This window comes from Acomys russatus, chromosome 14 (assembly GCF_903995435.1).
Source record: "Acomys russatus chromosome 14, mAcoRus1.1, whole genome shotgun sequence".
Classification (NCBI taxonomy): Eukaryota; Metazoa; Chordata; class Mammalia; order Rodentia; family Muridae; genus Acomys; species Acomys russatus.
The window spans coordinates 15,169,979-15,195,274 of record NC_067150.1 but is presented as its reverse complement, the minus strand read 5'-3'; the positions used below and the strand labels follow the sequence as shown (position 1 = coordinate 15,195,274).

The following is a 25,296-nucleotide window of genomic DNA, read 5'->3' as shown; positions in this document are numbered from 1 at the left end:
GGCCACCAGGAGGCGCCAGCGAGCCGATGACTGGTAGGGCTTCCCGCTCCTGCGCCCCGCAGGAATGCAGCTGGTGGAGCGAGGCGGCCGTGTTGGCCTCCATCCCGGAGCAGCTGCTGCTGCGGCGGCTGCCATCCAGCTCGCCTTCCCCTCCCTGGGACCTGGGGATTTGTAGCGCAGAGGCACAGGCGGGAGGAGCGGACTTGCAGGGACTTATCTGAGGCGCGATGAGTGGTCTGGAGCCTCCCGCCTCCTCCAGGGCACTCAGCCCAGGGCTTCCCGGGAAAAGGCTAGGCAGGCTTCAAGAGGCCAGAAGATATTACCAATGTCCATGTAACTGACAAGGGCTGATAATTGATTAAACACTTAGCCGGTCCAGCATGGAGCAGTGGAGTCTTCCCTAGCGACGCCATGAGCTTACAGATGAGGAACTGAGGCCAGCCTGAAAGGCTCTGTTTCTGTCCAAGTGGACCCCACGGAAAGTGCCTCAACACAAAGGTACCAAGTGCACAGTCACTCCCAGCGCCAGCCCTGTAGCTCTAAGGACATCGCCTACCTTAGGCTGGCTAGCCGAGAATGCTTGCCTCTGCCTCTACCTCTTGAGTGCTGGTATTACAGGTGTGTGTCTGCTTCATTCCTGACTTTTTAAAAATAAAGTCTTGCCGGCCCACTTTCGGGTCTTGACTCCAAGATAACCTTGCACGAACTTCGAATACTGAGTGCCAAGAACAAGGCCACTAAGGAGTTTGTCATTCGGGCTGGGGCTTGGTGGTACATGCCGAGGCAGGCCGATCTCTGTGAGTTCGAGGCTGGTCTGATCTACATAGTAAATTCCAGTATATCCAGGGCTATTACACAGGGAGACCCTATATCAACGTACAGGGAAAAAAAAAAAAAAAGAGACGTTTGTCATTTGCAACATTGTAAGGGCTGCTGTCAGGGACATATCCGAAGCAAGTGTGTCTTCAGTGCTATGTGCTTCCCAGTCTCTGTCATTCCTGTGTGAGCTGTGCCATTCATAGCAAGGCAGTCAGGAGTGATCTCGTGAAACTGGGAAAGACAGGACACTACGACCACGATTTAGACCTGCTGATGCTGCGCCTTGGCTTATCTGTGGTGGTCAGAGGTTACTGTGGTGTAGGGCACACCTCCTGCCTTGCTTTAGACGGAATCTCCTGTTCTTCATCAGCTTCTAGGCCTGGGCCTTCCATTTCAGTGAGGACTGAGGACTGGGGACTGCAGCTGCTCTCCTACTGCACCCGGCATCCTGTGGATTCTGGGAGCTGAACACTGGTCTTCAGGATTTCAGCAAGTGCTTTCTGAGAGCTGAACACTGGTCTTCAGGATTTCAGCAAGTGCTTTCTGAGCCATCTCCACAGCTCTGTTTGTATTCTGTAGCCTAGGTTGGCTTTAAACGCACCATGGAGCCCCAGCTGGCCTGGAACTTGCTATGGAGTCCAGGCTGGCTTCAAACTCACTATCCTCCTGCCTCAGCTCCCGCTGCTGGGATAACAGGAACCTACAGTTATAATGGTTCCCAGAGGGCTTTGGGTCACTGCTGCAGATGCTGGCCTGGCTTCCTCCCCTCTCTGGACACCATATGTCTCCCTGCCTCCTCTGCAAGGGGCCCCATCTAGGCCTCGAGGATGTCCATGAGGGGCTGGTGCGAGGAGAGAGGGAGAATGCAGAAGCTGACTTTGTCTGTCTGTCTGGTGTTTGTCCTTTTGGGCGTGAAAGCCTGGCAGGAGGACAGAGCTTCTCACTGCATTCGAACTGAACTTGCAGGCTGATGGTCCAGGACAGCTGTGAGATGTGTAGCAGTGGGGGCAGGAGGGACCTGCCATCTTATTGCATCTGGCCTGTCAAGGAAGGCCTCCTGGAGGAAGCAGTATTTCAGCTGCAATCAGAAAGTCATCTGCAGGCAAGTGCTTGTGGGCCCAACTATTCAGAAAGGCTGAGGCAGGAGAATGTCCCGAATCTAGGAAGTCAAGGCTATACTGGGTAACATGTGTGAGCCTTGTCACTTGGGAGACATGTTGGGAATGAGGAGATGCCTACTGGAAAGTGCTTGCTACACAGCATAAGGACCTGAGTTCAAATCCCCACAATTGACATCAAGCTAGCTGCAGTAGGATGCAGTTGGAAAGAGAAGAAATATTGTGTTATTTCACAGAGGTAATGGAAAGACCTGGAAAAGGGCTGGATGTGGTTTATTGTGAGTGCAAGGTCAGCCTGAGCCACATAGTGAGACCCTGCCTCAAAGCAGGTGGGGCTGTGGCTCAGCTGGCAGAGACTTTGCCTAGCACGCTCAAGCACTATCCTCCACACTGAGTAAACCAGGCATGGCTGTGATCTCTAGAAATGGAGGAAGGAAGATTAGGAGGTCAAGGCTATCCTCAACTATATAGTAAATTCAAGGCCAACCTGGGCTACTTGAGACCCCTGTCTTACAAAACAAATGAACAAACAAACATGCCAACAAACCTAAAGCGGGGTGGGGGGTGGGGGAAGAAGAGAGGAAAAAGAAAAAAACTGGTGTTGTGGTTCACACCTTTAACCCCAGCACTGGTGTATCTCTGAGTTTGAGGCCAGTCAAGTCTACAAAGTGAGTTCAGTGACAGCCAGGGCTACCCAGAAACACAGAGAAACCCTGTCTCACACAACAACAGCAACAACAGCAACAACAACAACACCCCCCAACCCAACCAACCAACAACCAACCAACCAACCAACAGACCAACTAAAACCAAACCAAACCAAACCAAACCCAAAACCCTAGGACCAGGGAGATGCTTCATCAGGAAAAAGCACTTGCCTTGTAAGCCTGAAGACCTGAGTTCGAGCCCCAGAGCTCATGTGAAAATCCAGATGCAGAGGTGCCCATCTGTGCTCAGCACTTCTCCGGTGAGGTGGGAGGCAGAGACTAGAGAATTGCCCAGAAGTTCACGGAGCAGCTGGCATGGAATATTCACACCACAGGAGCAAGAAGATGGAAGGAGAGAAGAGACTCCTGAAGTTGTCCAAAGACCTACACACACACACACACACACACACACGACACATACCACACACCCTCATGTCCCCACACACTTTCCCTCACACCCCACATCTCTCCACCCCACATCTCTCCACCCCACATACCACACACCTCACACCACACACACACACACACACACACACACCACACACTCCATACACACACCACATCCCTCCATTCCCCCTCACACCCCCACCCCCATACCACACACCTCACAAACACCTCACACACACATACCCCCCATACACTCACACACCACACACACACCACATCCCCCCACACTGCCTCATCCCCCACATCCCCCCACCCCACACATCACACACACACAAATCTAAACTCCACTCCGCGATAGTGTTTTTCAGAAGAGATTTGTTTTGTCTGTGCGTGCAGTGACGCAGTACCCTCGGTGGGTAGAAGAGGATGTGGGTCCCCCGAAGCTAGAACTGCAGTTCATTCTGCATTGCCTAATGTGGGTGTTTGGAAACCAACCTGGGTCTTCTGCGAAAGCAATGAGTGCTCTTAACTGCTGAGCCACCTCTCCAGATTTTGTTTGTAATTTTAAAAAGTAACTAAAGCTGGGGGCTGGAGAGATGGCTCAGTGATTAAGAGCACTGGCTGCTCTTCTAGAGGGCCTGGGTTCAATTCCCAGCACCCACACGGCAGCTCACAACTGTCTGTAACTCCAGTTCCAGAGAATCCAACATTCTCACACAGACAGACATACAGGCAAAACACAAACACATATAAAATAATCATTTTTTTTAAATGACTAAAAGCTGGGTATAGTGGTGCATGCCTGTAATCCCAGCACTCAGGAAAGCAGAGGCAGGTGGATCTTTGTGAGTTCAAGGCCAGTCTGGTCTACAAAGTGAGTCCAGGACACCCGAGGCTACACAGAGAAACCCTGTCTTGAAAAAACAAACAAACAAAAATGATTGAAGCTGGCTGTGGTGGCTCAGGCCTATAATCCTAGCATTTACAGGTAGAGGTGGGAGGACCAGGGATTGGAGACTAGCCTTGCCTATGTAAGACCCTGAACTCAGAAAAGAAAATTAAGATGGTAAATTTTTTTTCAAGAGAATTAAATCATTTATTGATTACACATGATAATGGATGATACACAAGCTTCATTCCCAACTGTTATTTTATCTGATACCATTATTCAATGTTGGTATTTCATAGGGTGTGCCAACACCATTCTATAAGCACACTGTGACCTTCCTTGGATGACCTTTTCAATAGTGAAACTATTGTAGACACAGCAGTAACTACACCAAGGTTTCTGAAGACAACGGCTTCTTTCCCCAAGCCACCATAAATAATTCCAAATGGAACTCGGCATCACCCTGAAGGGACTCTAATCTCACACTGTTGGGGAAGTTTACCAAGATGGCTTCAGAGTAGACTAACTTTACACAGCACATTACAAAAAAAAAAAAAAAAAAAGACACATTTATTCAGCGTCATGATCAGACTATTACATTTAGCAATCAACAGCACAGGTGAAAAAAGGTCTACAGTAAAACCCTTCATTGGAATGCTTTCCACTTTCCACAGAACAGAAACTAAAATAACCTGTTATATAGTTAGTCACAAATACAGTCCGGGAGTTCTTTTTGCCCATCCACATGAGTATTGTCTAAAAACGTGTCTTCTTTGTAGCGGCTAGGCCCTGTCACCACTGTCCTTGGCTGCATTCACAAATCTGTTGTAACCTGTAGCGTCCCTGTCACTTCTCTGGCTCTCCTCTTTCCTGCTAAGCTTTGTTTCCTGGCTGTCATGTATGTAATTTAGAACCTCCTAAGATGGTAAATTTTACACTGTACATATTTTACCATTAAAAAAAATTAGGACAGGAGGTTTTAATAAAAAAAAAAAAAAAACCCAAATATATCATTATTTTACAGCTTTTCACTGAAAGTAGCCATCTTGTTGGTCTGTTGAGTGAGTTCTTGAATACCATATCTTGAAGTGTTTTCTGCAGAAACCCAAACAGGCTTCCTCATTCTCTTTCAAGCCTGCAATGCATTCCGTCGTGTAGAGAAATGGCCATTTCTGGGGCTGGCTTGCTACTGACAGATCCCTGGGCAGTCTCCAGGGTGTATTTTGCTGTTATATAAACACTAGAAGGAATACATCATTTCACACATGTGCCAGAGCTCATGAGATAACTTGGCCGCAGTGTGTGCCTTTGTGATTACTGTATGAGCGTCCTCAAGCCCATCGCCTTCCTGAAGGGCCGCTGTCTACATGCTTGCTTGCTTCCCGGAGCATCATTGTGGGTGATACAAGACTTCTACACTGACACCAACAACTGATACCACTAGGCTCATCGGCTAAAAGCACTTGCAACTCTTACAAAGGACCTGGCTTGGGTTCCCAGGACCCTTAACGGTGGCTCAGCCACCATCTGTAAATTCAGTTCCTGATCTGGCGTCCTCTTCTGGCCTCCTCAGGTACTGCATGCAATTTGTGATCATCTACATTGTGGAAAAAGTAACAGCAGGGTAAGTGGTGGTGCACTCTTTTGATTTCAGCACTTGGAAGGCAGAGGCAGGTGGATCACTGTGAGTTCAAAGCCAGCCTGGTCTACAGGGTGAGTTCCAGATCAGCCAGGGCTACACAGAGAAATTCTGTCTCAAAAAACAAAAACAAACAAATGAGTAAAACCAAAACCAAAACAAATGAACAAAACCAAAAAGTAAATAATAAAGGATGGTAGAGTGCTGCTCAGCGTTAGAGCACAAGATTGGCACGCTGGAACCTCCTGGGAGTGGGAAGAAAAAAGAAGAGTAGGGAAAGTAAGAAGGAAGATGGGCCGAGTGGTGGTGGCGCAAGCCTTTAATTAATTAATTAATTAATCCCAGCACTCAGGAGGCAAAGGCAAGCAGATCTCTGTGAGTTCAAGGCCAGCCTGGTCTACAATGAGAGTCCAGGTCAGCCAAGGCTATACAGAGAAACCTTGTCTTGAAAAAAAAAAAACCTCCAACCTCCCCCCCAAAAAAAAGAAAGAAAGAAAGGAAAGGAAAGAAGAAGGAAGATGAAGGGAAGAGAGGAAGGGAGGAAGGAAGTCATAGCTGTACTGTCAAGATAGAAACTCAGGTGATTTTTAGCCTGAGCAGCTGCAGAATGGTTTGTCCTGGCTGAGCAGGGGACGTTCAGGGTGCAGCAAAGCAGAACCAAGTGTGGGCCTGTCTCCAGCATCGTCTGAGCTTGGGCCAGTTTCCCCGTCAAGTCAGCAGTAACATCCCGCCAGTGTCTAGCACCAGCCTCCACTTGCTGTGTTTGTTTATATAGTTACCACTCTTAACGATGGGGGCTCTTTCTTCTATGCAGCTGAGTCTGACTCAGGGTGATTTCAGCAGCCTAGGAATGTATGGTGAGTTCAGGGGCTCCCAGCCTCAGCCTCGGGAAATCCAGAGTGAAGCAAAACTGTGGCCTGAGCCCCCTCACCCCTCTCTGCCTCCCACTTGACCCCAAACTGCAAGTAATTACTCTCCCCCCCCCCCACCCCCGCTCTCTCTCTCCTTCACCTCCCACTTTCTCAGGTGGAAAGGCACAGCACACTGAAAATGGGTAATGTGGGGAGTGACGCAATCAGATGAGGACAGGGTGGAGGGACCCTTAGGGAGATGATGATGCTCAAATGGAGGTCTCAACTCCAGCTTTAATTGAGCCTAAAGATCAAAGGAATAGTTCTGAGTTCCTGGTCCTCCAGCCTCTGCATCCTGGACTGCTATGGATGGAGATGAGCGGCAACACACCTAACTCATGCGCTGCTGGGAGACCCCGCCTCAATGTGGAGAAGGAATAGAAGGATCCAGGAAGATGCCCAGTGTCAACCCCGGGCCTCCATTTGTACCCAGTGCCTATGCACATACATCCACACATAGTCATATACGTGTGCACTGACGCACAGATGAACATGCACACACACACACACACACACACACACACACACACACACACACACACACATACACACACACACACCCCTTCTCCCCCCAAAAAGGTTTGGGTTGGAGAGGCGCCTCAGTTGCCATTACCAGTACTGGGCAGTTAGTTCACACAGTATTCCAGCTCCAGGGCACCTAATGCCCCTTTCTGGCCTCTGAGGGCACCCCTGGCACCAGTGCAAACACACATATCAGCAAAGAAAGTTAGCTGGGTGTGGTGGTATATGCCTTTAATTCCAGCCCTTGGGAGACTGAGTCAGCCTGATGTCTGTGAGTTTGAGGCCAGCCTGGTCTGTAGATCGTGTTCCAACGATATATAGTGGGACCTTGTCAAAAAAAAAAAAAAAAAAGTTTCCCACTGGCCTGGCTGAGTGGAGAGGTCAGTCTGCACAAGCTAGGGGCAGAGCCGTGCTGTTCAGGCTGGGAAGGAAGGTTCTGCTCACTCTGTTTATCTAGGCCGCACACGTGTTGGGAGGCAGCCGCAGGCTAGACATCGGAGACCAAGGCTGAGAAGGCGAGGCCAGCGGAATAGGAGCCGGTGGGTAGTCCTCACATACAGGCTTCCAGAGGGGTCGATGGCCTTAAGCGCCGTCAGTGGGCGGTAGCGATGGTTGGTCTGTCTGCGGAGTGGGGGTTTGGGGGAACCGATGACCTTGGCAATGACCTGCGGGAGCAAGGGCAGCACTCTGAGTTCTGGGACTTACAGAGCTCTCCGACATCGACATCCGGAGCCACAGTGCTTGTGTCCACTTACCTGGGCCACATCCCGCGGGCTCTGTCCCACAGAGCGGAAGAGCTCCCCGGAGGCTGGGAGATACAAGTCCCGGAAGTAGCCAAGGGTGTCAGGGTCAGTGTCTGGAAACTCTGTGTTCGATACCTGAGCCAGGAGTTTTTCTTCGAATTCAGTGGTGACTGGGCCCGGCTCCACCATCGAGATGCTGGGAAGGGGGTCGGTGTCATTGTTATTGTTGTTTGTTTGTTTATCGAGACAAGGTTTTACTGTGTACGGCTGGCTGTCTCAGAACTTGCTAAGCAACTCAGGCTGGCCTTGAATTCACAGAGACCTGCCTGCCTCTGCCTCCTGAGCGCTGAGACACGCCACAACACCTACTCCCTCCTTAATACTTGTTACTGTTGTTGTCTCTATTCTGCAGCACTGGGATGGATTGGCCAAAGGTTTGAATACTCCACTGCTGAGCTGCAGGCCTCTGTGGTTGTTAGTTCATCTTTCTTCACTCCCTCTCCTCCTCATGCATTAGCATACATAACGTACCTTGATCATATGCACCCCCTCTCATCCCCTCCCACTCCTGCTGACCCTTTCCTCTTCCCAACCAGCCCTTTTATTTTCCTGTCTTTTCTTTCTTTCTTTGTTTGGTGACTCAGTGAGTTTCCTGGGGTTACCTACTATAGAGTGGGTGAGGGGCTGTTTGCAGGGCTGTGAGTTGCTCGCCAGTGGCCACATCTCTGAAAAATGTCTCTCCCTCCCCAGCAACTGTTAACTGCCTGCCAGTCCTCAGAGAGGGGCTGGTCCCCTGCTCTATTGACTTGTCTTCCATACTGTCTCCTTCACCGTCTCTCCTTCCCCCTGGCTGCCCAGGTGCCTGACTCACAAGATATTGAATTGTCTTAGCTGGATAGCCAGACTCTCGAAGAATCCTTCCAGGGCAAACTTGGAGGCCGCGTAGACGTCGTTGAACATGATGCCTGGAAGGGGAGGAGTGAGGAGGTCTCAGGGGTGTGTGTGTGTGATAGACTTTGTGGGTCCCAGGGTGATTTGGGCATCTGAATGAAGGGGTGCTCAGGGCCAGAACCACAATGTATGGAATTGTGCAACGGGCACACATAGCATCAGGACAAGGTCATTATGCACAATGTGTCACCCCTTTTCAGCTCCACCTGCCTCCAGGAAATTCCCCCATTGCCCTCCATGTATATCTGTGGTTCATTTACTCATGGCGTCCCAGGGCCCGTGGGCACAGTGATTGTTGATGCTTCCCTACAGCAGATGCAGTTGGAGGAGGGTGCCTGAGGAAGGAGCCAGATCACAGACACTGTCAGGATGTGGAAGGGAGTCTAGAAGGGTTTGAGGAGGGAGAAGATACCAGGGCCATAGATGGCATGTAAATGGCTTTTAGAGTAGGTCCACGGCAGACATCACAAATAGATCGCCTGTGTCTTTCCTGCTGAATCACCAAACAATCCACCACACATCCCTATGGCATTACAGGGCTTTTTACAAGGAGAGGGACCTCTGATGGTTCATTGGATTCCAGGGGAGTGAGTGAAAGGCTGTTTCGGGTATATCCAGAAGTGGAGTTGATTCTGGGATGTGGATGGCTGTCGATGATATGCATGCCACTGCTGCCTACTCTTACACCAGGCAGACAAGGTAAACTTCCCTTCTGAGCTTCAGAGTCCCTTTCTTTCTTCCTTTTTTAAAGATTTTATTATATATACACATATATATATATGAGTGCTCTATCTACATATGCACCTGCACACCAGAAGAGGGCATAGATGGTTGTAAGCCACCGTATAGTTGCTGAAAATTAAACTCAGGACCTCTGGAAGAGCAGACAGTGCTCTTAACTGCAGAGCCATCTCTCCAGCCCCCCAGAGTCCTTTTCTTTTCTTTTTTTTTTTGTTTTTTTGTGACAGGGTCTCTCTGTGTTAGCTTTTGCTATCCTGGACTCACTTTGTAGCCCAGGCTGGCCTCGAACTCACAGTGATCTACCTGCCTCTGCCTCTCTAGTGCTGGGATTAAAGGTGTGGGCCACCATGCCCAGCTCAGAATCCTTTTCGACGCAAGTTCATTTGAACTATGAACTAAAACCTACTTTACAACCTTCTAATCCTGGATGGGGTGGTCCCCAGACTTACCTTGGAGCCCCATAACACTGCTGACCACCACAATGTGGCCCTGACGCCTCCTCTTCATGCCTGGAAGCACAGCTTTGACCAGACGGACAGCCCCAAAAAAGTTGGTGTTGAACACGTTCTGCATAGTAGCTAGGCTGATTTCCTCCAGGGGCCCCACAAGGCCTATTCCTGCATTGTTCACTAAGGAGGTGCAAAGAGAGTGTTGTTTGAAGTCACCTCAAGATCCTGAGTCCTTAGAACAAGCCTAGGAGGAGACACGTGGAACCTAGGTGGTATTAGACAATTTGGTTTTTGAACAGGCCTCTGGTCCTGGGAGAGTGGGTGGAACAGTTCCTGGAAACCAAATCTTTGTCATACCATACACGAGCGATTCCCATCTGCCCCCAAATTGCACCAACATGGCTAGACCCACCCACCTTAGCAGGCTCCATTAGGACATGAGTGGCTGCTTCATCATCCTCTTGTCTTCAAGTGACTCACCGAAGTAATTTTCCCAACCACATATGGTTTTCTCCTTATGTGAGGATGTGTCTCCTCTGTAGTCCCTCCCCCAAAAGTTGGGCATCTCTAATTAACAGATTGGTACTTCTGACTCTTGGTCAACTGGTCTACCCTTTTATCCAGGGCTACAAATTGTCATCTTCTGATAGTGTATACTTAAGAGTCAGTGTGTGTGTGTGTGTGTGTGTGTGTGTGTGTGTGTGTGTGTGTGTGTGAGAGACCCCAGGGCCTGCCAAGTCTTACCCAGCACGTCCACTCGTCCTCCCTCGATGTGGTTGAGACAGTTAGCCACTGACTCATCACTGCAAACGTCCAGCTGGGCGACGGTTAGAGTCTTTCCAAGAGTCTCTCCAGCAGCTGCCTCCAATGGCTCCTTCTTCCCGAGGTCCCTCATGGTGGCCACCACTGGAGTCAGAGAACAGAGCTGGACAGGTGCTGGCCTCTTCTGCCCTGTGTGTTTCTTTAGGATGTGTGTGTGTGTGTGTGTGTGTGTGTGTGTGTGTGTGTGTGTGTGTGTGTACAGACCACTGGATAATCCTGGCTGTCATTTCTTAGGAGACAACTGCCCCCCCCCATGAAGTCGTGAAGTGTGTGTTGTGTGTTTATACTTGTTCGAGCATACATACACATGCGCACACACCATAGCACATGCATGGAGGCCAGAGGACAAGTGAGGAGTCAGTTTTCTTTTTACACCGTGGGTCCTGGAGTGTAAACTAAGGTTGTCAGGCTTGAGAGGCAAATGGTTTTACCTGATGAGCCATCCTGTCAGCCCCCTCTCTCCTTTGAGAAAGTCTCTCCGTGAATTTAGAACCCATCAGACAGGCTAGAGTAAGTGTCAAATGAGCTTCAGGGGCTCCTCCTCCCTCTGCCTCTCAAGTGCTGAGATTACAAGGACATGCCACTGTGCCTGGCCTTTTTACCTGGGCGTGGGATTAGAACTCAGGCCCTTGTGCTTGTATGGGGAGCACTTTATTAATCTTTCTTTCTCTCTCTCTCTCAGACCTATTGCTGTTTTACATTTTTTAATATTTATATTACTTATTTTTAATGTGTGTGTGTTTTGTCTATAAGTATGTATGTGTGTCATATGTGTATTTATGGGTAGTTGTGAGCCACCATGTGGATAAGAGGAACTAAACCCAGGTCCTCTGTAAGAACAGCAAGTACTCTTAACCGCTGAACCTTCTTTCTAGCCCTCCTATTTTTGTTTAAAGACAGGGTGTTGCTATGTACCTTGGTTGGCCTGGAACTCAATATGTAGACCAAACTGGCCTTGAGCTTTCGGAACTCTTCCTGCCTCAGTCTCCTGACTGTTGGGATGACAGCTGTGAGCCACCATGCCCAACTGTGTCTATGGTCTGACACAAACAGACCCAGATGGCGTCTCACATGTTTGTACACTTACATTTAGCACCAATCCAACAAATGCACATTTATATACCTATGTCCACAAATTCTAACAAACATATATACACACATAATTGGCCAAGGTTGATCCTCCTGCCTCCAGCTCCTGAGTGCTGGAATGGCAGATCTGAAGCTTCAGGTTTTCTTTTGTGCTAAGCGAGTCCCCAGCCTCAGACCCTCAGCTCCATTTTTAAAATAAGGAAGAAGAGAATGAGTGAGTTTCCCAGTGGGTAGGATTAAATGACAAAGTGGATTCGTTTGGAATGGTCTTAGGTACAGTTAGCTGGGCATGTCATGCCTGCCACCCTAACATTCAAGAAGATCTTGAGTTTGAGGTCATCGTGGCCTACATAGTGAGGTGATATCTAAAAAACAAGACTAGAGTTGCTGCTGAGTGGTAGAGCGACTGCCTAGCAAGCAACTGGCCCTGAGGTCTGTCTTTAGCACACACACTTCAACCAACAACAACAAAAAAACCCAACCCCCTTTAGCAATATTATATTTTAAAAATATTTTACTTTTGTGTAGTGTGTGTGTGTGTGTGTGTGTATGTGTGTGAAGACAACTTGTCGAATTGGTTTTCTTCTTTCACCATGTGATGCCAGGGATTGATCTCGGGTGGTTGGCTCTGGGGCAAGCGCCTTTCCTGCTGAGCCTTGTTGCAGGCCCCTGAGCAGTAAGTATAGCCACACACAGGGGAATTCATGCTTTCACACTCATGACTCTAACCTGCCTCTAACCCAGAAAGCTGGGAGAATCAGCTCTGCCAACTGGGGTGATGTCCTCACCCAGGCAGCTGGCTTGAAAGTGACAATGTTTGCCAGCTTCCCCTCTGGGTCAGAGGATCCAAGGATGGCTTACACACTGCAGCCACCAACTGCACAGCTGGAGAAGCTAAAGGCCCCTTTAAGGTCCCAAGGTCAGTGCACCGTAAGGCAGTAAGAGTGTCATCCTAGAGCTCTAATCAGCTTAGTGGGGGCATGGTCAGGGGCCAACTCAGATGCTGGAGCCAGCTTCCTTTGAGATGTTTTTTGTGACAGATCCTTCCTCACACTCCCCACCCCCTAAGATTTGTCTATTTATTTACTTTATGTGTGTGAGTGTTTCGTCTGCATGCGTATGCCTATAGCATGCTCTGGAACTGGGGTCCCAGATGGTTGTGAGACACCACGTGGTGCTAGAAATCGAACTCAGATCCTGCTCTTAATCACTTATGTCTCCAGCCCCTTCTCTCTCTCTCTCTCCCCCCCCCCCCCCTCTCTTTGAGACAAAGTCTTGCCATGTAGTTCTGGCTGTCCTGGTACTCATTATGTAGACCAGGCTGTCCTGAAACTCAGAGATCCACCAGCCTCTGCCCCCAGAGAGCTGGGATTATAGGTTTGTGCCACCATTCCTGGCTCCACAGTCCTTGATTTATTTCCACTGGGCATGCTCAGTCCCACCCCTCCCTCTCTTGTTTTTCTTCCTTCCTTCCTCTCTCCCTTCCTTCCTTCCTTCCTTCGAAAGAAAGATCTTGTTGTAGCCCAAGCTAGCCTTGAATTTACCATGATCCTCTTGCCTCAACTCCAGAATGCTAGGGTTACAGGTGCTTACTACAATCCCCAGTCTGCGATTTCTTTTCCTTTCCTTCCTTCCTTCCTTCCCCCCCCCCCCCGCCCTCTCTCCCCCACCCCCGGCAAAGACATGGTCTCTTTGTGTTTCCCTGGCTGTCTTAGAACTTGCTCTGAAGACCAGGTCTCGGACTTACAGAGATCTGCCTGCCTCTGCCTCTGCACACTACCCAGAGTTGAGGCTGTTTTGTTTGCTTGTCTATTTTATTTTGAGACAGGTATCTCCATGTGGCCTAGGCTGACTCTGAATTCAGAATCTTCCTGCCTCAATCTCTTGAATAGTAGAATTTCAGATGTGCCCCGTCATGGCCTGATTTGGGGCTGATTTTGTTTTTTCTCCTTTCCAGATAGGGTCTCATGTAACACAGTTTAGTCTTGAGTTTGCTGAGGCTGACCTTGAATTTCTGATTCCTCTGGCTACATCTTGAGTACTGAGGTTTCAGGCATGTGCCGCAACTAGGATTAGAATCTGGGGATTTGTGCATGCCAGGCAAGCATAGTACCAACTGGTCTATATCTACACACACACACACACACACACACACACCCTGTTTTTTGCTCATAACTTTTCCTTATCTGCCATCCAGTACTCAAGAAACACATGTGAGGGATTGGAGAGGTGGCTTAGAGGTTAGGAGTATTGGCTGCTCTTCCAGAGAACTGGGGTTTACTTCTTAGCACCCACGGGGTGGCTCACAGCTGTTTGCAACCCCAGTTCCAGGGGATCCGACAACCTCTCTGACCTCCTTGAGCACCAGGTACAGAAGTGGTACACATATTTACACACAAAACATCCACACACATAAAATAAAAATAAATAAGTCTTTAAAAGGAAAGAAAGAAATATATATGAGGTGAGTGAGAGAATTACTAAGGTAATAGAGAGCTTCCCTCAGTGTTCTTCCCCAGGCCCATGTGCCCAACCTACACCCAGGAGGCTGTGAAAATATCGAGGGTGCTAGAAGTTGTGGGCCCTACCATGGTAACGTTGTCTGGGGTCATGAGCCAGCTGAAGAGCGAGTTCAAGACCGATCCCTGAAGAACAGCCAGAGATGAGCACACTGCGAGGCTGGGAGGCCATGCTGATCCTCTCAGGAACCTGTGATGTCACCTGCACCACCCCCAACTGGGCTTAAGGCTTCAGCTCATCCCTCCCTCCTAAACCCGAGCCACCTGGTGCCCTCGCAGAGCCCAGAGGCCCAGTGACGACTTGGCTGAGGCTGATCCCGGCAGGCAGCTGCAGACTGGTCAATTCAGCAGCGTCAACTCTCATCCAGCAGATGTTTTTTCTTAGAGCAAAGCCTAGGAGCACTGGCTTGGGAAGCTGAGGCAGGAGGATAGACAGAGAGTGATTTTGGATTATTTATTTACTTACTTGCTTTTGTTTGTTTTTTGAGATAGAGTTTTTCTGTGTAGCCTTGGCTATCCTGGACTTGCTCTGTAAACCAGGCTGGCCTAGAACTCACAGCCATCCACCTGCCTCTGCCTCCCGAGTGCTGGGATTAAAGGCGTGTGCCACCACGCCCAGCCATCATCATTATTATTTTGGAGACAGGGCCTATGTAACCCTGGCTGTCTTGGAACTGATACGTAGACCAGGCTGGTCTCAAACTCAGATCTGTCTGCCTCTGCCTCCAAAGTGCTGGGATTAAAGGGGCGTGCCACCACACTTATGGGTTGTTTGTTTTCTTTTAGGCTGGGCAATTTAGTCTGAACCTGTCTCAACTAAAACAAGCAAGCAAGCAAAAAAAAAAAAAATGGAGATGTGGTTCGAGGCCCAGCCCTGATTATGCACACATGTTCATTCTTCAACTGCTGTACTTAGCCTTTTTCTTTTTAAAAAAAACTACATTTGTCTAAGTGTGTGTGTGTGTGTGTGTGTGTGTGTGTGTGTGTGTGTAAAAAATGGAGATGCGGTTTGAGGCCCAGCCCTGATTATGCACACATATTCATTCTTTAACTGCTGTACTTAGCCCTTTTCTTTAAAAAAAAAAAAAAAAAAACTACATTTGTCTAAGTGTGTGTGTGTGTGGTGTGCGCGTGCACATGGGGGTTAGAGACCAACTTGTGGAGTCTGTTCTCTCCTTCCACCGTGTGAGTTCCAAGGATGCGAGTCAGGTTGACGTGCTTGGCAGCAAGCATCTTCATCCTGTGGGCCATCTCAATGTTTTGGCTTTGGAGGCATGGTCTCCCTCTGCAGTCTAGGTGAACTTGAACTTGAGACCCTCAGCCTCTCAGGTGCTGGGGCCGCAGGCCATATCCCCGCTGCCTGGCTGCTAAGTGGTTCTAAGTGTTTCCTTATGCCGTGTCAGAGGGAATAGGTAACGCTTCTTTTCCTGACTCTGCATGTAAAACGTCTAGTTCCCCAGAGAAAGACACAGAAAGTGTATTCCTGAAGTCTTCACAGTCAGAAGTCAGTCAGAGCAAAGTGGGGACGTAAGTTGGAGGTCAAACATACACAAGGTCTGGCTTCTGTCCTAGCATCCCCTCCCCTCAAAAAAAAAAAAAAGTCAGTTAGATGTCAAGAAGTCAGATCAGGAGCAGCCAGATGTCTCAGTGGATGAAGGCAACTACTGCTAAGCCCAAGGACATGAGTTCAATTCCAGGGAGTCAAATGGAAGAAGGAGAAGCGAGAATGGACTCCCTGAGTTGACTGCTGACTCTCCTGGGGGAGCTGTGACGTCTGTGCAAGAGTGCATGCAAGCACACATATACGTGGTGCATAAATAAATGTAAAAAACAAGTTAGACTGCCAGAAGGACTTTCTACCGAAGGGTCAGGGCTAGGGCCCTGTGACAGCTTTCTATTTGGAGAAGGCAGTCTCTGGAGAGAGGAGATTCTCTTTTCTCTCCACCCCTAGGGAACCCCATCTCTTCCAGCTACATGGGGCCCCACCCTCTTCTCTTTGGAGACAGAGATTCTTTGTCTGAAGAACCCAGGCTGGGAGGGAGCAGTTTGGCACCTCCCAGTTCCCCCGGTTCCCCGTGAGGGGCATTTAGGAGCAGGCACACCACTGAGATTTCTCTCCTGACTCCTGCCTGTCTGCACTAGTCAACTGCGGAACGCTGGGCCCCTGACCCACTGGGGTTGGGTACCTGGGACGTCTCATTTGATGGTGGTTTAGGATTGGGGTGGGTATCTCCCTTGAATGATCTGAAGGTGAGGCAGAAGGAATGGAGGACAGTTCCTTTCTTTGGAGGTTTAAGAGTGCTGCCTGGGGTGTGGCTCAGTGGCATGTCACTGGGTTCCTTCTCCACTCCATAAAACTGAAAGAAAAAAAAAAAAGTTTGAGGGCTGGAGAGATGGTTCTGTTGGTCAAGTGCTTGTTGTACAAGAGTGAATCCCAGGACCCGAGTTCAGAGGTGTAGCATCCACATAAAAAGCTAAGTGTGTCGGGCCATGCCTAGAACCCAGTCACTGTGGAGGAAGAGACAGGAGGCCCCCTGGGGCTCAGTAGCCAGCTGAGCCAAACTAGAGAGCACCAGGTTCAATGAGAGGCCTTGCCACAGAGAATAAGGTGGAAGAGTGATGGAGGAAGACAGCCAATGTCTGTCTGGTCTCCAGATGTGGGTGCACACATGCGCGTGCACACACACAACACATGAACATACGCGGGAGTTGGATGGAAGGTCAGAGGTGTGTTTTTGGAGTCAGTGGTGAGAGTTTAAGGATGGTGCCAGGCACTGAATTCCAAATTTCAAGGCTCACGTAGACCAGTGGAGGTTTAGAGAAAGCCAGGACAGTTTGGGGGTTCTGGAGTAAGGATTATAGAAGAAGTGGGGTCCCAAAGGACAGGCTGGGAATCCTTCCTTTGTGGGCCTTGAGACAGAAAGTGTTAGGTACAGTTTTATATTTAACCTTAATGCCATGTCTGAGGGCAGGCAGGAGGTGCTTTGCCTTTTTAATCTGTCTGTCTGTCTGTCTGTCTGTCTGTCTATCTATCTATCTATCGAGACAGGGTCTCACTGTGTAGCTCTTGTTGTCCTGGAATTCACTATGTAGACCAGGCTGGCCTCAATCTCAGAGCATTCCTGCTGCCTCTGCCTTCTAAATTCTGGGATTAAAAGCATGCACCACTATGCCTTTAGTGTGCGTACTTTGATTTAGAATTCCATTTATTTATTTAGTGTGTGTCTAGGGTGTGGGGAGTGTGTGCGCTATGGCACTCGTATGGAAGTCAGAGGACAGTTTTTGAGTGTCAGTTCTCTTCTGCCACCATATGTCTTGGTGGTAAGTGCTTCCCTGCTTCCCTGCTGAGCTCTCTCTAGCTCTGTGGTTGAAAGGCTAAGAGCCTTTCAGAGAGTCTGTCAGGGATCAAGCCTTAGTCTGGGACTCCCCTGACCCCCTCCTCCCGCCCCGTCTCCCCGCCTGCGGCCCCCACCCCCACCCCCATTCTAGGGCTGGTAGGCGTAGCTCATCGTCCCTATCTAGAGTCCTGCAGGAATGCCCCTCTCCCCCGCCGCCGCCCGGGTCTCAGCCAGCCAATCAGCGCGTGGCTCACACTTCCCAAACTTTTTCCGTGCAGCTGTGGGTCTCCCGCCTCCGGCCCGTGCCCCGCCCGGCCAGGGCGCTGAAGCTCAGGGCGCGGCCAGGGCGGGGTCTCAGGCAGTCTCCCGTGGATCCTCACAGCCTCCGGCTGGCCTGAGTGACTGCTCCCAGGCAGCCCAATCCACATCCACCTTGGCCTTGGAGCACCAGGCCCGCTGGGATGAGAAGTTGCCGGAGATTGGACTGGCCCTGGGCCGTTCTCTGCCGGCTCCTGGTCTCCTTGCAGCTTGTGTCTTGGACGCTGGCTGGTGAGTCGGGACCAAGGGCTGGGATAGCATTTGTGGGTACAAGGGAGAGGTCATTTATAACGGGTGCCATGGTGATGTGGAGACCCTAGGGTCTAGCTCTTCTAGTTGATGAGTGCATGTGACGATTGAGGAGGGGGATGTTGCCAGGGAACGTGTTTACAAGCTGGTGTGTGAAGACGAATGCTGCTGGGTGTGGTGCAATCTCAACACTCAGGAGGCAGAGTTAAGTGGTTTGCGCATTCAAGTCTAGTCTGAGCTACGTACTGAACTCAAGGGCATCTTGGGCTGCATAAGCAGTCTCTGTCTCTAGAAAGGGACATGGTGGCTGTATGGGGCATAGGGCTGTAGTTCATTTGGTAGACCCCTTTCTAGCACGTACTCTGGGTTCCATCCTCAGTACTACATAAGAAAACGTAATGATACATGCTTCCACCTCCAGGATTGGGACTGCAGAGGCAGGAGCATAAAGAGTTGAGAGCCAGTCTGAACTATGTAGTGAGTTTGAGACCAGCAGGGTCTATATGAAAGCTTGCCGTTTAAAAACTGTATTATATTGGGGGGGGGGATTGTGTCTGTGTTTATGTGTGCACTTGGCTGTGAGGGTTGACTGGGACTGTGTAAATGTAGGTGACAGAGCAGCCTCTGGGAGGGGGTGTGTGGTCACATGTGAGAGTTCAGTGTGTCTGTGGAGCTGTAATTCTTTTTCCCCCTCTCTTCTATATCTTGTCTGTTGCATGAAGTAGGGTCTCCTGTGGCTCAGGCTGGTCTCACACTGACTGTGTAACCCAGGCTGTAGCTTTGAACTTCTACTCCTTCTGCCTCTGTTCTCCAAGTGCCGGATGACAAGTTCTGTGGTGCTGTGGATGGAACCGAGGGCTTTGGACATGCTAGGCAAGCACTCTCTCCCCCAAGGTTCGTCTCTAACCCCACAGGGGGTGGTCTTGAGAGTAATCATGTGTTACGAATGTGTTTATGTGTCTTCGGTTGGCTGTAGATGGGATTTAGGGGTTTATATTATTGGTGAGTGGAAGGGACAAATCAGGAACTCACAGTTTTCTTTTTAAAATTACATCTATGTCTCTCTCTCTCTCTCTTTCTCTCTCTCTGTGTGTGTGTGTGTGTGTGTGTGTGTGCACTTGTGCCACAAGAGCATGTGTGGAGGTCAGTCAGATAGCTTTCCTGGGTCAGATCTCTCCTTCCGCCATGTGGGCCCCCAGAATCAAACTCAGGTCATTAGGCTTGGTGGCAAGCACCCTGCTCCAGCCATCTCACTGGCCCGCACAGTTCCCTTTTGCGTTTCTCTCACGGGCTTCACACTATCCTCTCCTCTTTGTCCGAAATTGGCTCCCACTCCTCTCCTCCCCTCCCCTCCCCCACTCTGCTCTCCCTAGAGCCACAGCATCAGCACCATGGACAGGGCCCACGGGAGGGTTGCAGTGAGGGGCGAGGCTGGGTGAGGCGGGGTGGGACTGAGCGCTGGCGGGGCGGGGGTGGGTGGGGGGCGGCGAAGTGGAAGTTGCATCGCACCCCAGCTGCAGGATCCTGGGGTAATTTTTCCTGAAGAATTTCTCAGGGCCCTAAGGGGGTCCCCAGGGCTAAGGGACGGGTGAGTCACTGCTGACGCATGCCCAGCTGTGAGCATCTGGCCTGGTGCCCTAGCCACGCCTCTCAGAGTTCTGCGGGTGGTAATGGTGAGAGGACTCCGTGACTCTTTTAAGTGATGGATGACCAGGGCTTCTGTAATCTAGATCACCTCCCTGAAGTAAAGGAGGGTGCCTTCTGTCCCCCAGAGGTCACCTGCATACACTGACCCCACTTTCCCAGTTTCTGCTGAGTCTGAGGAGGTTGTGGCCCACGTGGAGAACTCTATGTTGGCCTACGCCCCATTCTCACGCTCACATAACCTCAGGGTCATGCAACCTCAGGCATTCATTCAGAATACAAGACCCCTGGGACTCCAGGAATGTGCAACTCATGGCCACACCCAGGCAACCCCATCTGCCACCCAGACAGGACCCTCCTGTGTTTTCAGATTCTCACACATGCTTCTCCATGGTCCAAAGACAAATGCTGTCATCTTCCACAGCCAGTCGCCCACTCAGTGACTTGGTCATATTTTCCCTTGCATGGTGTGGGAGCAATCTCCTGGGGGGGTTTAAAGCCTTCATGTCCAGTTGCAAGTCTGGCCTGTGGGGTATATGGTATGGAATTCTTGCTGCCAGAACACCCACTCATACTGAGCAGTGGCATCAAATTTATCCCCCCCCGTTTTACATTTATTTAGTGTGTGTGTGTGTGTGTGTGTGTGTGTGTGTGTGTGTGTGTGTGTGTATGCCACATGTGGAAGTCAGACAAGTTGAAGGAGTCAGTTTTCCACCATGTGGGTTCCTGGGATCAAGCTCAGGTTTGGCACGGGTGCCTTTACCTGCTGAGCCCTCTTGTCAATCTGCATAGATTTGCATCTAATTAACTGCCTATACCTCAACCAGTGGCAAGTGCCATGCTTGCAAAACTTCCTGCATGCATTTTTTGGGGAATTCCACCCATGATTCAGTTGGATCCCTGCCTGCCTCCCTCCACATCTTAGACTCCACCAGGCACCTCCCTAGAGGCCTTAACCAAGGCAGAGAGGGCCGAGTGTATGTCAGGGACTTTGGGTGGCTTCTGGCCCCTCCTGTGTGCTCCACAGGCTCAATGGCTTTTGTGTGCCTCCTTGTCATGGAGCCATGGGGAGAGAGAGGGCAGTCAGCCACTGAAAAGGTCAGTGCGGAGAGGGCTCAAGATTGAAGCAAGAGTCTTTTGCGTTAGAGGGTAGGAAGGACTTTTAGAATGGGAGTGAGCAGCGACCAAGGGGAGAGGCCTTTTTCTCTGCATAGAAGCTGAGGTTTGTGGGGCTGGAGAGATGGTTCAGTGGTTAAGGGCACTGATTGCTCTCCCAGAGGTTCTGAGTTTAATTCCCAGGAACCGCATGATGGCTCACAACCATCTATAATGTGATCTGATGCCCTCTTCTGACCTGTAGGTATGCATGCAGGCAGAGCACTGTATGCATAATAATAACTTAAAAAAAAAAGCTGGAGTCTGTGTTAGGAGGTAGCTCAGCCGGTGAAGCATTCATCTAGCATGCACAAATCCTTGCGTCCCATCCCAGCCTGTATAAATGGGGCATGGTGCTGGTGCATGTCTGTCATATCAGCACTCTGGATGTGGACAATCCAGGGTCAGGAGTTCAAGGCCAGCCTGGCCTACAGTAGATCTTATTACAAAAACAAAAACACATCGAGCTGGGCAGAGTCTCTCTACTGGATGATGTTATGGATCTAAATCTTCCCAGGAGCCCCCAGTTGGAGAGGATTGCTAAGATGGTCCACCGGGGAGTGGCCTTGTGGTTAGCAGAGCCTGAGAGCCCAAATCAGTCCCAAGGGTGGCTGTGACCCAAATTTTTCTTTTTCTTTTTCTTTTTTTAATTTTTATTTATTTATCCATTTACTTATTTATTTATTATGTATACATTGCTCTGCCTGCTTGTACCCCTGCAGGCCAGAAGAGGGCATCAGATCACATTATAGATGGTTGTGAGCCACCATGTGGTTGCTGGGAATTCAACTCAGGACCTCTGGAAGAGGAGTCAGTGCTCCTAACCACCGAGCCATTTCTCCAGACCCCAAATTTTTCTTTTTAAAATGTTTAAAAATTTATTTTAGCCATGCGTGGTGGCGCACGCCTTTAATCCCAGTACTCAGGAGGCAGAGGCGGGTGGATCACTGTGAGTTGGAGGCCAGTCTGGTCTACAAAGTAAGTCCAGGACAGCCAAGGCTACACAGAGAAACCCTGTCTTGAAAAACTAAAAAAAAAAAAAAAATTTTTTTTATTTCATGTGTGTTGAAGTTTTGCGTGTATATATGTCTGTGTGAGGATGTTGGAGTCTCTAGAACTAGAGTTACACACAGTTGTGAACTGCCATGAGGGTGCTGGGAGTTGAATCCGGGTCCTCTAGAAGAGCACTCAGTACTCTTAAGCACTAAGCCATCTCTCCAGCACTCCCTGCCTTCAAATACTTTTTTTTCCTTTTAAAGATTTATTCATTTATTATGTATATAGTATTTTGCCTACATGTACACTTGCAGGCCAGAAGAGGGCATCAGACCTTATTATAGATGGTTGTGAGCCACCATGTGCTTGCTGGGAATTGAACTCAGGACCTCTGGAAGAACAGTCAGTGTTCTTAACCTATGAGCCATCTCTCTAGCACCCCCAAATACTTCTTAATGACAGCCTGGCCACTGAAGAAATACTTACAGATGGTAAGGAGGAGAGACAGAGAGACAGAGAGAAGGAGGAAAAGGAAGAGGAGGAGGAGATGATACCAAGAAAGCAAGACTGACTGTTGACTAATTTCAGACCTGAGCCATGAAGTGGGTCAGAGAGAAGGTAGAAGGGACAGGGTGAGGGGGTGAGGGGTTGAGGGGGTGAGGGTACAGGGACTGGAACAGGCCTCTACAAAGTTTGGAGGGTAAAGGGGGTAGCTGGGATAGGGGTCTTTATCCAAGTCTGTTTCTCTCCAAGTCTGGTCCCCCAACCAACTTCTCAGTGGTGAGGTCAGCTGAGCCACCCTAGTGAGGTCATGGCAAATTCAGCAGAACCTGGCTTCTGCCAAGAGACTGGGTCAGGGGGTTAGTGGGACAGTTTGCTAGGGGAGAGGACAGGCCAGGGGCTTTGGGCCCAGGGGAAGCCCTCACCCGCCCTGCCCTAACCATGTGGATCCAGTTAACACTGGCCAAGCTGCCTGGGTGGGGCTGCAAGGATGGCTTGGATTAGGGGCCTTTGGGGCCAGACCTATTCTTTCTTTTCTGAGATGAGAGAGGGGGAGGGGCAGGGGGTATCAGAAATCGATGATTAGAAGGTGATGTGGGGGAGCACTGGAGAGGGAAAGGAGGAAGTCAGGGTAGAAGGTAGATGGAAGTCAGATGGAGGAGGTCAGGGGGCAGTTAGATGGGTGTCAGATGGAGGAGGTCAGCAGGGGGCGGATAAGAAGGAGAAGGCTGTGGGGCCTGGGAGTCACAGGGAGGGGGCCGTGGGGCGGAGATTATGAACCCCTTTTCTCCTTGTGGGTTTTCCCTTGCAAAGGGGCTCCATGCTGGGAAGCAGGAGCCAGTGTGGGGGCATAGGGAGAAGGGGGGGAGGGCGGGAAGGCTCGGCTCTGGGGCTCCGGCCAGGAAGCTTTGATTCATCCTATAACTAGGTCAGCTTTTTTTTTTCTCACCAAAAACTTAGGGGGAAAAAATAACCAGTCAACAGATTGATGTACCAAGAACATCTGTAGGGGAGTGGGGGGAGGTGTTGTTGCTGGTCCCAGGCCACCCAATTCTTCCTGGGCTGTTAACACACTTGTTGAGAGGAGCCCACAAAACCCATGCAAGTCTTATGGAGTTCTGGGCCTTGGTTTTTGTTTGTTTGTTTGTTTGCTTGTTTGTTTTAAACTTCTTGATTTTCAGACAGAGACTCATTAAGTTGCTCAGGCTGGCCTTGAACTCACTGTGTAGACCAGGTGGAGGATCCTCCTGCCTCATCCTTCTGAGTAGCTATCAGGACTTGGGGCTGTGCAGCCAACTCCTGTGCTGGTTCTGACCACACCTTCTCGCCTTGGCATCTCTCTACAGTGGAGCCTGTGGATGTACTGGAAACCCTGGGTGTGCATAGGGCTGGGGTTGCCGAGGTGCCTGGCTTCTGTCCCCAGAGGATTCCAGAGGGTGACCGAGCATTCAGGGTGGGCAAGTCCAGCCTGCTCAGTGCCCCCACATGGCAGCTCTTTCCAGGTGAGTCAGGACAGGAAGGCTGGGGTCGGGGTTGGGGGGGGGGCGTCCTGGAAGGGTAAAGTTACCTGGGCTGTCTAACCTGCTGTCTAACCTCTGCAAACACAGATGGGCATTTTCCTGAGGACTTTTCTGTGCTGCTCACTCTGCGGGGCCAGCCAGCCAATCAGTCTGTGCTTCTATCTGTTTATGACGAGAAGGGTGTCCGGCAGTTGGGGCTGGCATTGGGGCCAGCTCTGGGTCTCCTCGGTGACTCCTTCAGGCCCCTCCCCAAGCAGGCCAACCTTACCGATGGCAGGTGAGTATGCGAGAAGGGAAGGGAGTGCCCTATGGAAATCCTGTCACTGAGACTTGTTCCTTTTGCAGGTGGCATCGTGTGGCAGTCAGCATCAGTGGTGACAAGGTGACCCTGGTGGCTGACTGTGAACCTCAGCCCTCTATGTTCGGTCAGGGGCCTCGGTTTATCAGTACAGCTGGAGTCACCGTGATGGGAACCCTGGACAGCAAGGAGGAGACTTTTGAGGTATGGAATTCAGTGGCAGGGGAAACTGAGGCAGAGGATGAGGAGCTTTGTCTTCAGCCTAAACTAGACGAGAACAGAGAAGGAAAGTGCCCAGTTTCTGCCCAGCCCCACGGAGCTGATGGAAGGGAACACCACACAAGGGAGTGTCAGCAAATTAACAAGACATCAGGTCGCCATGCACATGGAGTAAACACTCGTGACAGGTGATTGAGACTGTCACACGATGCAGTGCTGGTTGTTAGAATAGTGTACGACCGTGTGTGTGTGTGTGTGTGTGTGTGTGTGTGTGTGTGTGTGTGAAGTGGGATAGATGTGGCAGTTTTATGTGGCTCCAGTGTGGAGATTATACTGTGTGATTTTGAGGTGTGAGGCCTCCAGGAGGCTCAGAGACCTCATCTCTCCAGTGAGCCACCTGGTGTTTAGACCTGGCACACGGTGGTGGCCTGAGAGGAAAGGGATCTTGAGCTTCAGGGGGCAGATGCTGAGTGTATTAGTCATAGTTTTCATTGCTGAGATAAACTAAAAGACAGGCCGGGCATGGTGGTGCACACCTTTGATCCCAGCACTCAGGAGGCAGAGGCAGGCAGATTGCTGTGAGTTTGAGGCCAGCCTGGTCTACAAAATGAGTCCAGGACAGCCAAGGCTAACCCAGGGAAACTCTATCTTGAAAAACAAACAAACAAACAACAACAACAAGAAACAAAATACAAAACTGGAGCATGAAGGCGTATTTGGGATGCGGATTGAGGGCACCGTCCATCATGGTG

General features: G+C 50.1%; 2 protein-coding genes across 2 annotated transcripts in view; one reads left to right on the top strand and one right to left on the bottom strand.

Annotated features, from left to right (window-relative positions):
* Positions 1–7,441: 7,441 nt before the first annotated feature.
* On the bottom strand, positions 7,442–14,478 carry Rdh8 (retinol dehydrogenase 8). The gene is made up of 6 exons (XM_051155781.1): positions 14,376–14,478; positions 10,621–10,782; positions 9,877–10,056; positions 8,607–8,700; positions 7,748–7,931; positions 7,442–7,657 (listed from the first exon to the last, which is right to left on the bottom strand). Exons 1-6 carry the CDS (start codon positions 14,476–14,478, stop codon positions 7,442–7,444), a joined length of 939 nt encoding a protein of 312 aa, XP_051011738.1.
* Positions 14,479–17,948: 3,470 nt separating this feature from the next.
* Positions 17,949–25,296, top strand: part of Col5a3 (collagen type V alpha 3 chain) — a 47,910-nt gene continuing 40,562 nt past the window's right edge. The window contains exons 1-4 of the mRNA XM_051155963.1: positions 17,949–18,193; positions 23,854–24,009; positions 24,115–24,304; positions 24,373–24,529. Coding sequence (XP_051011920.1) covers positions 18,106–18,193; positions 23,854–24,009; positions 24,115–24,304; positions 24,373–24,529 — 591 coding nt within the window. The 5' untranslated portion in view covers positions 17,949–18,105. The remainder of the gene's footprint in view (positions 18,194–23,853; positions 24,010–24,114; positions 24,305–24,372; positions 24,530–25,296) is intronic.

Excerpts from the sequence above, each read along its gene's own strand:
- Rdh8 (XM_051155781.1), bottom strand. The coding sequence starts at position 14,478 with ATGGCCTCCCAGCCTCGCAGTGTGCTCATCTCTGGCTGTTCTTCAGGG. Across the intron at positions 10,057-10,620 it reads AGGACGAGTGGACGTGCTGG|TGAACAATGCAGGAATAGGC; the intron begins GTAAGACTTGGC and ends GCACCTCCTTAG. Across the intron at positions 7,658-7,747 it reads GCCCGCGGGATGTGGCCCAG|GTCATTGCCAAGGTCATCGG; the intron begins GTAAGTGGACAC and ends TTGCTCCCGCAG.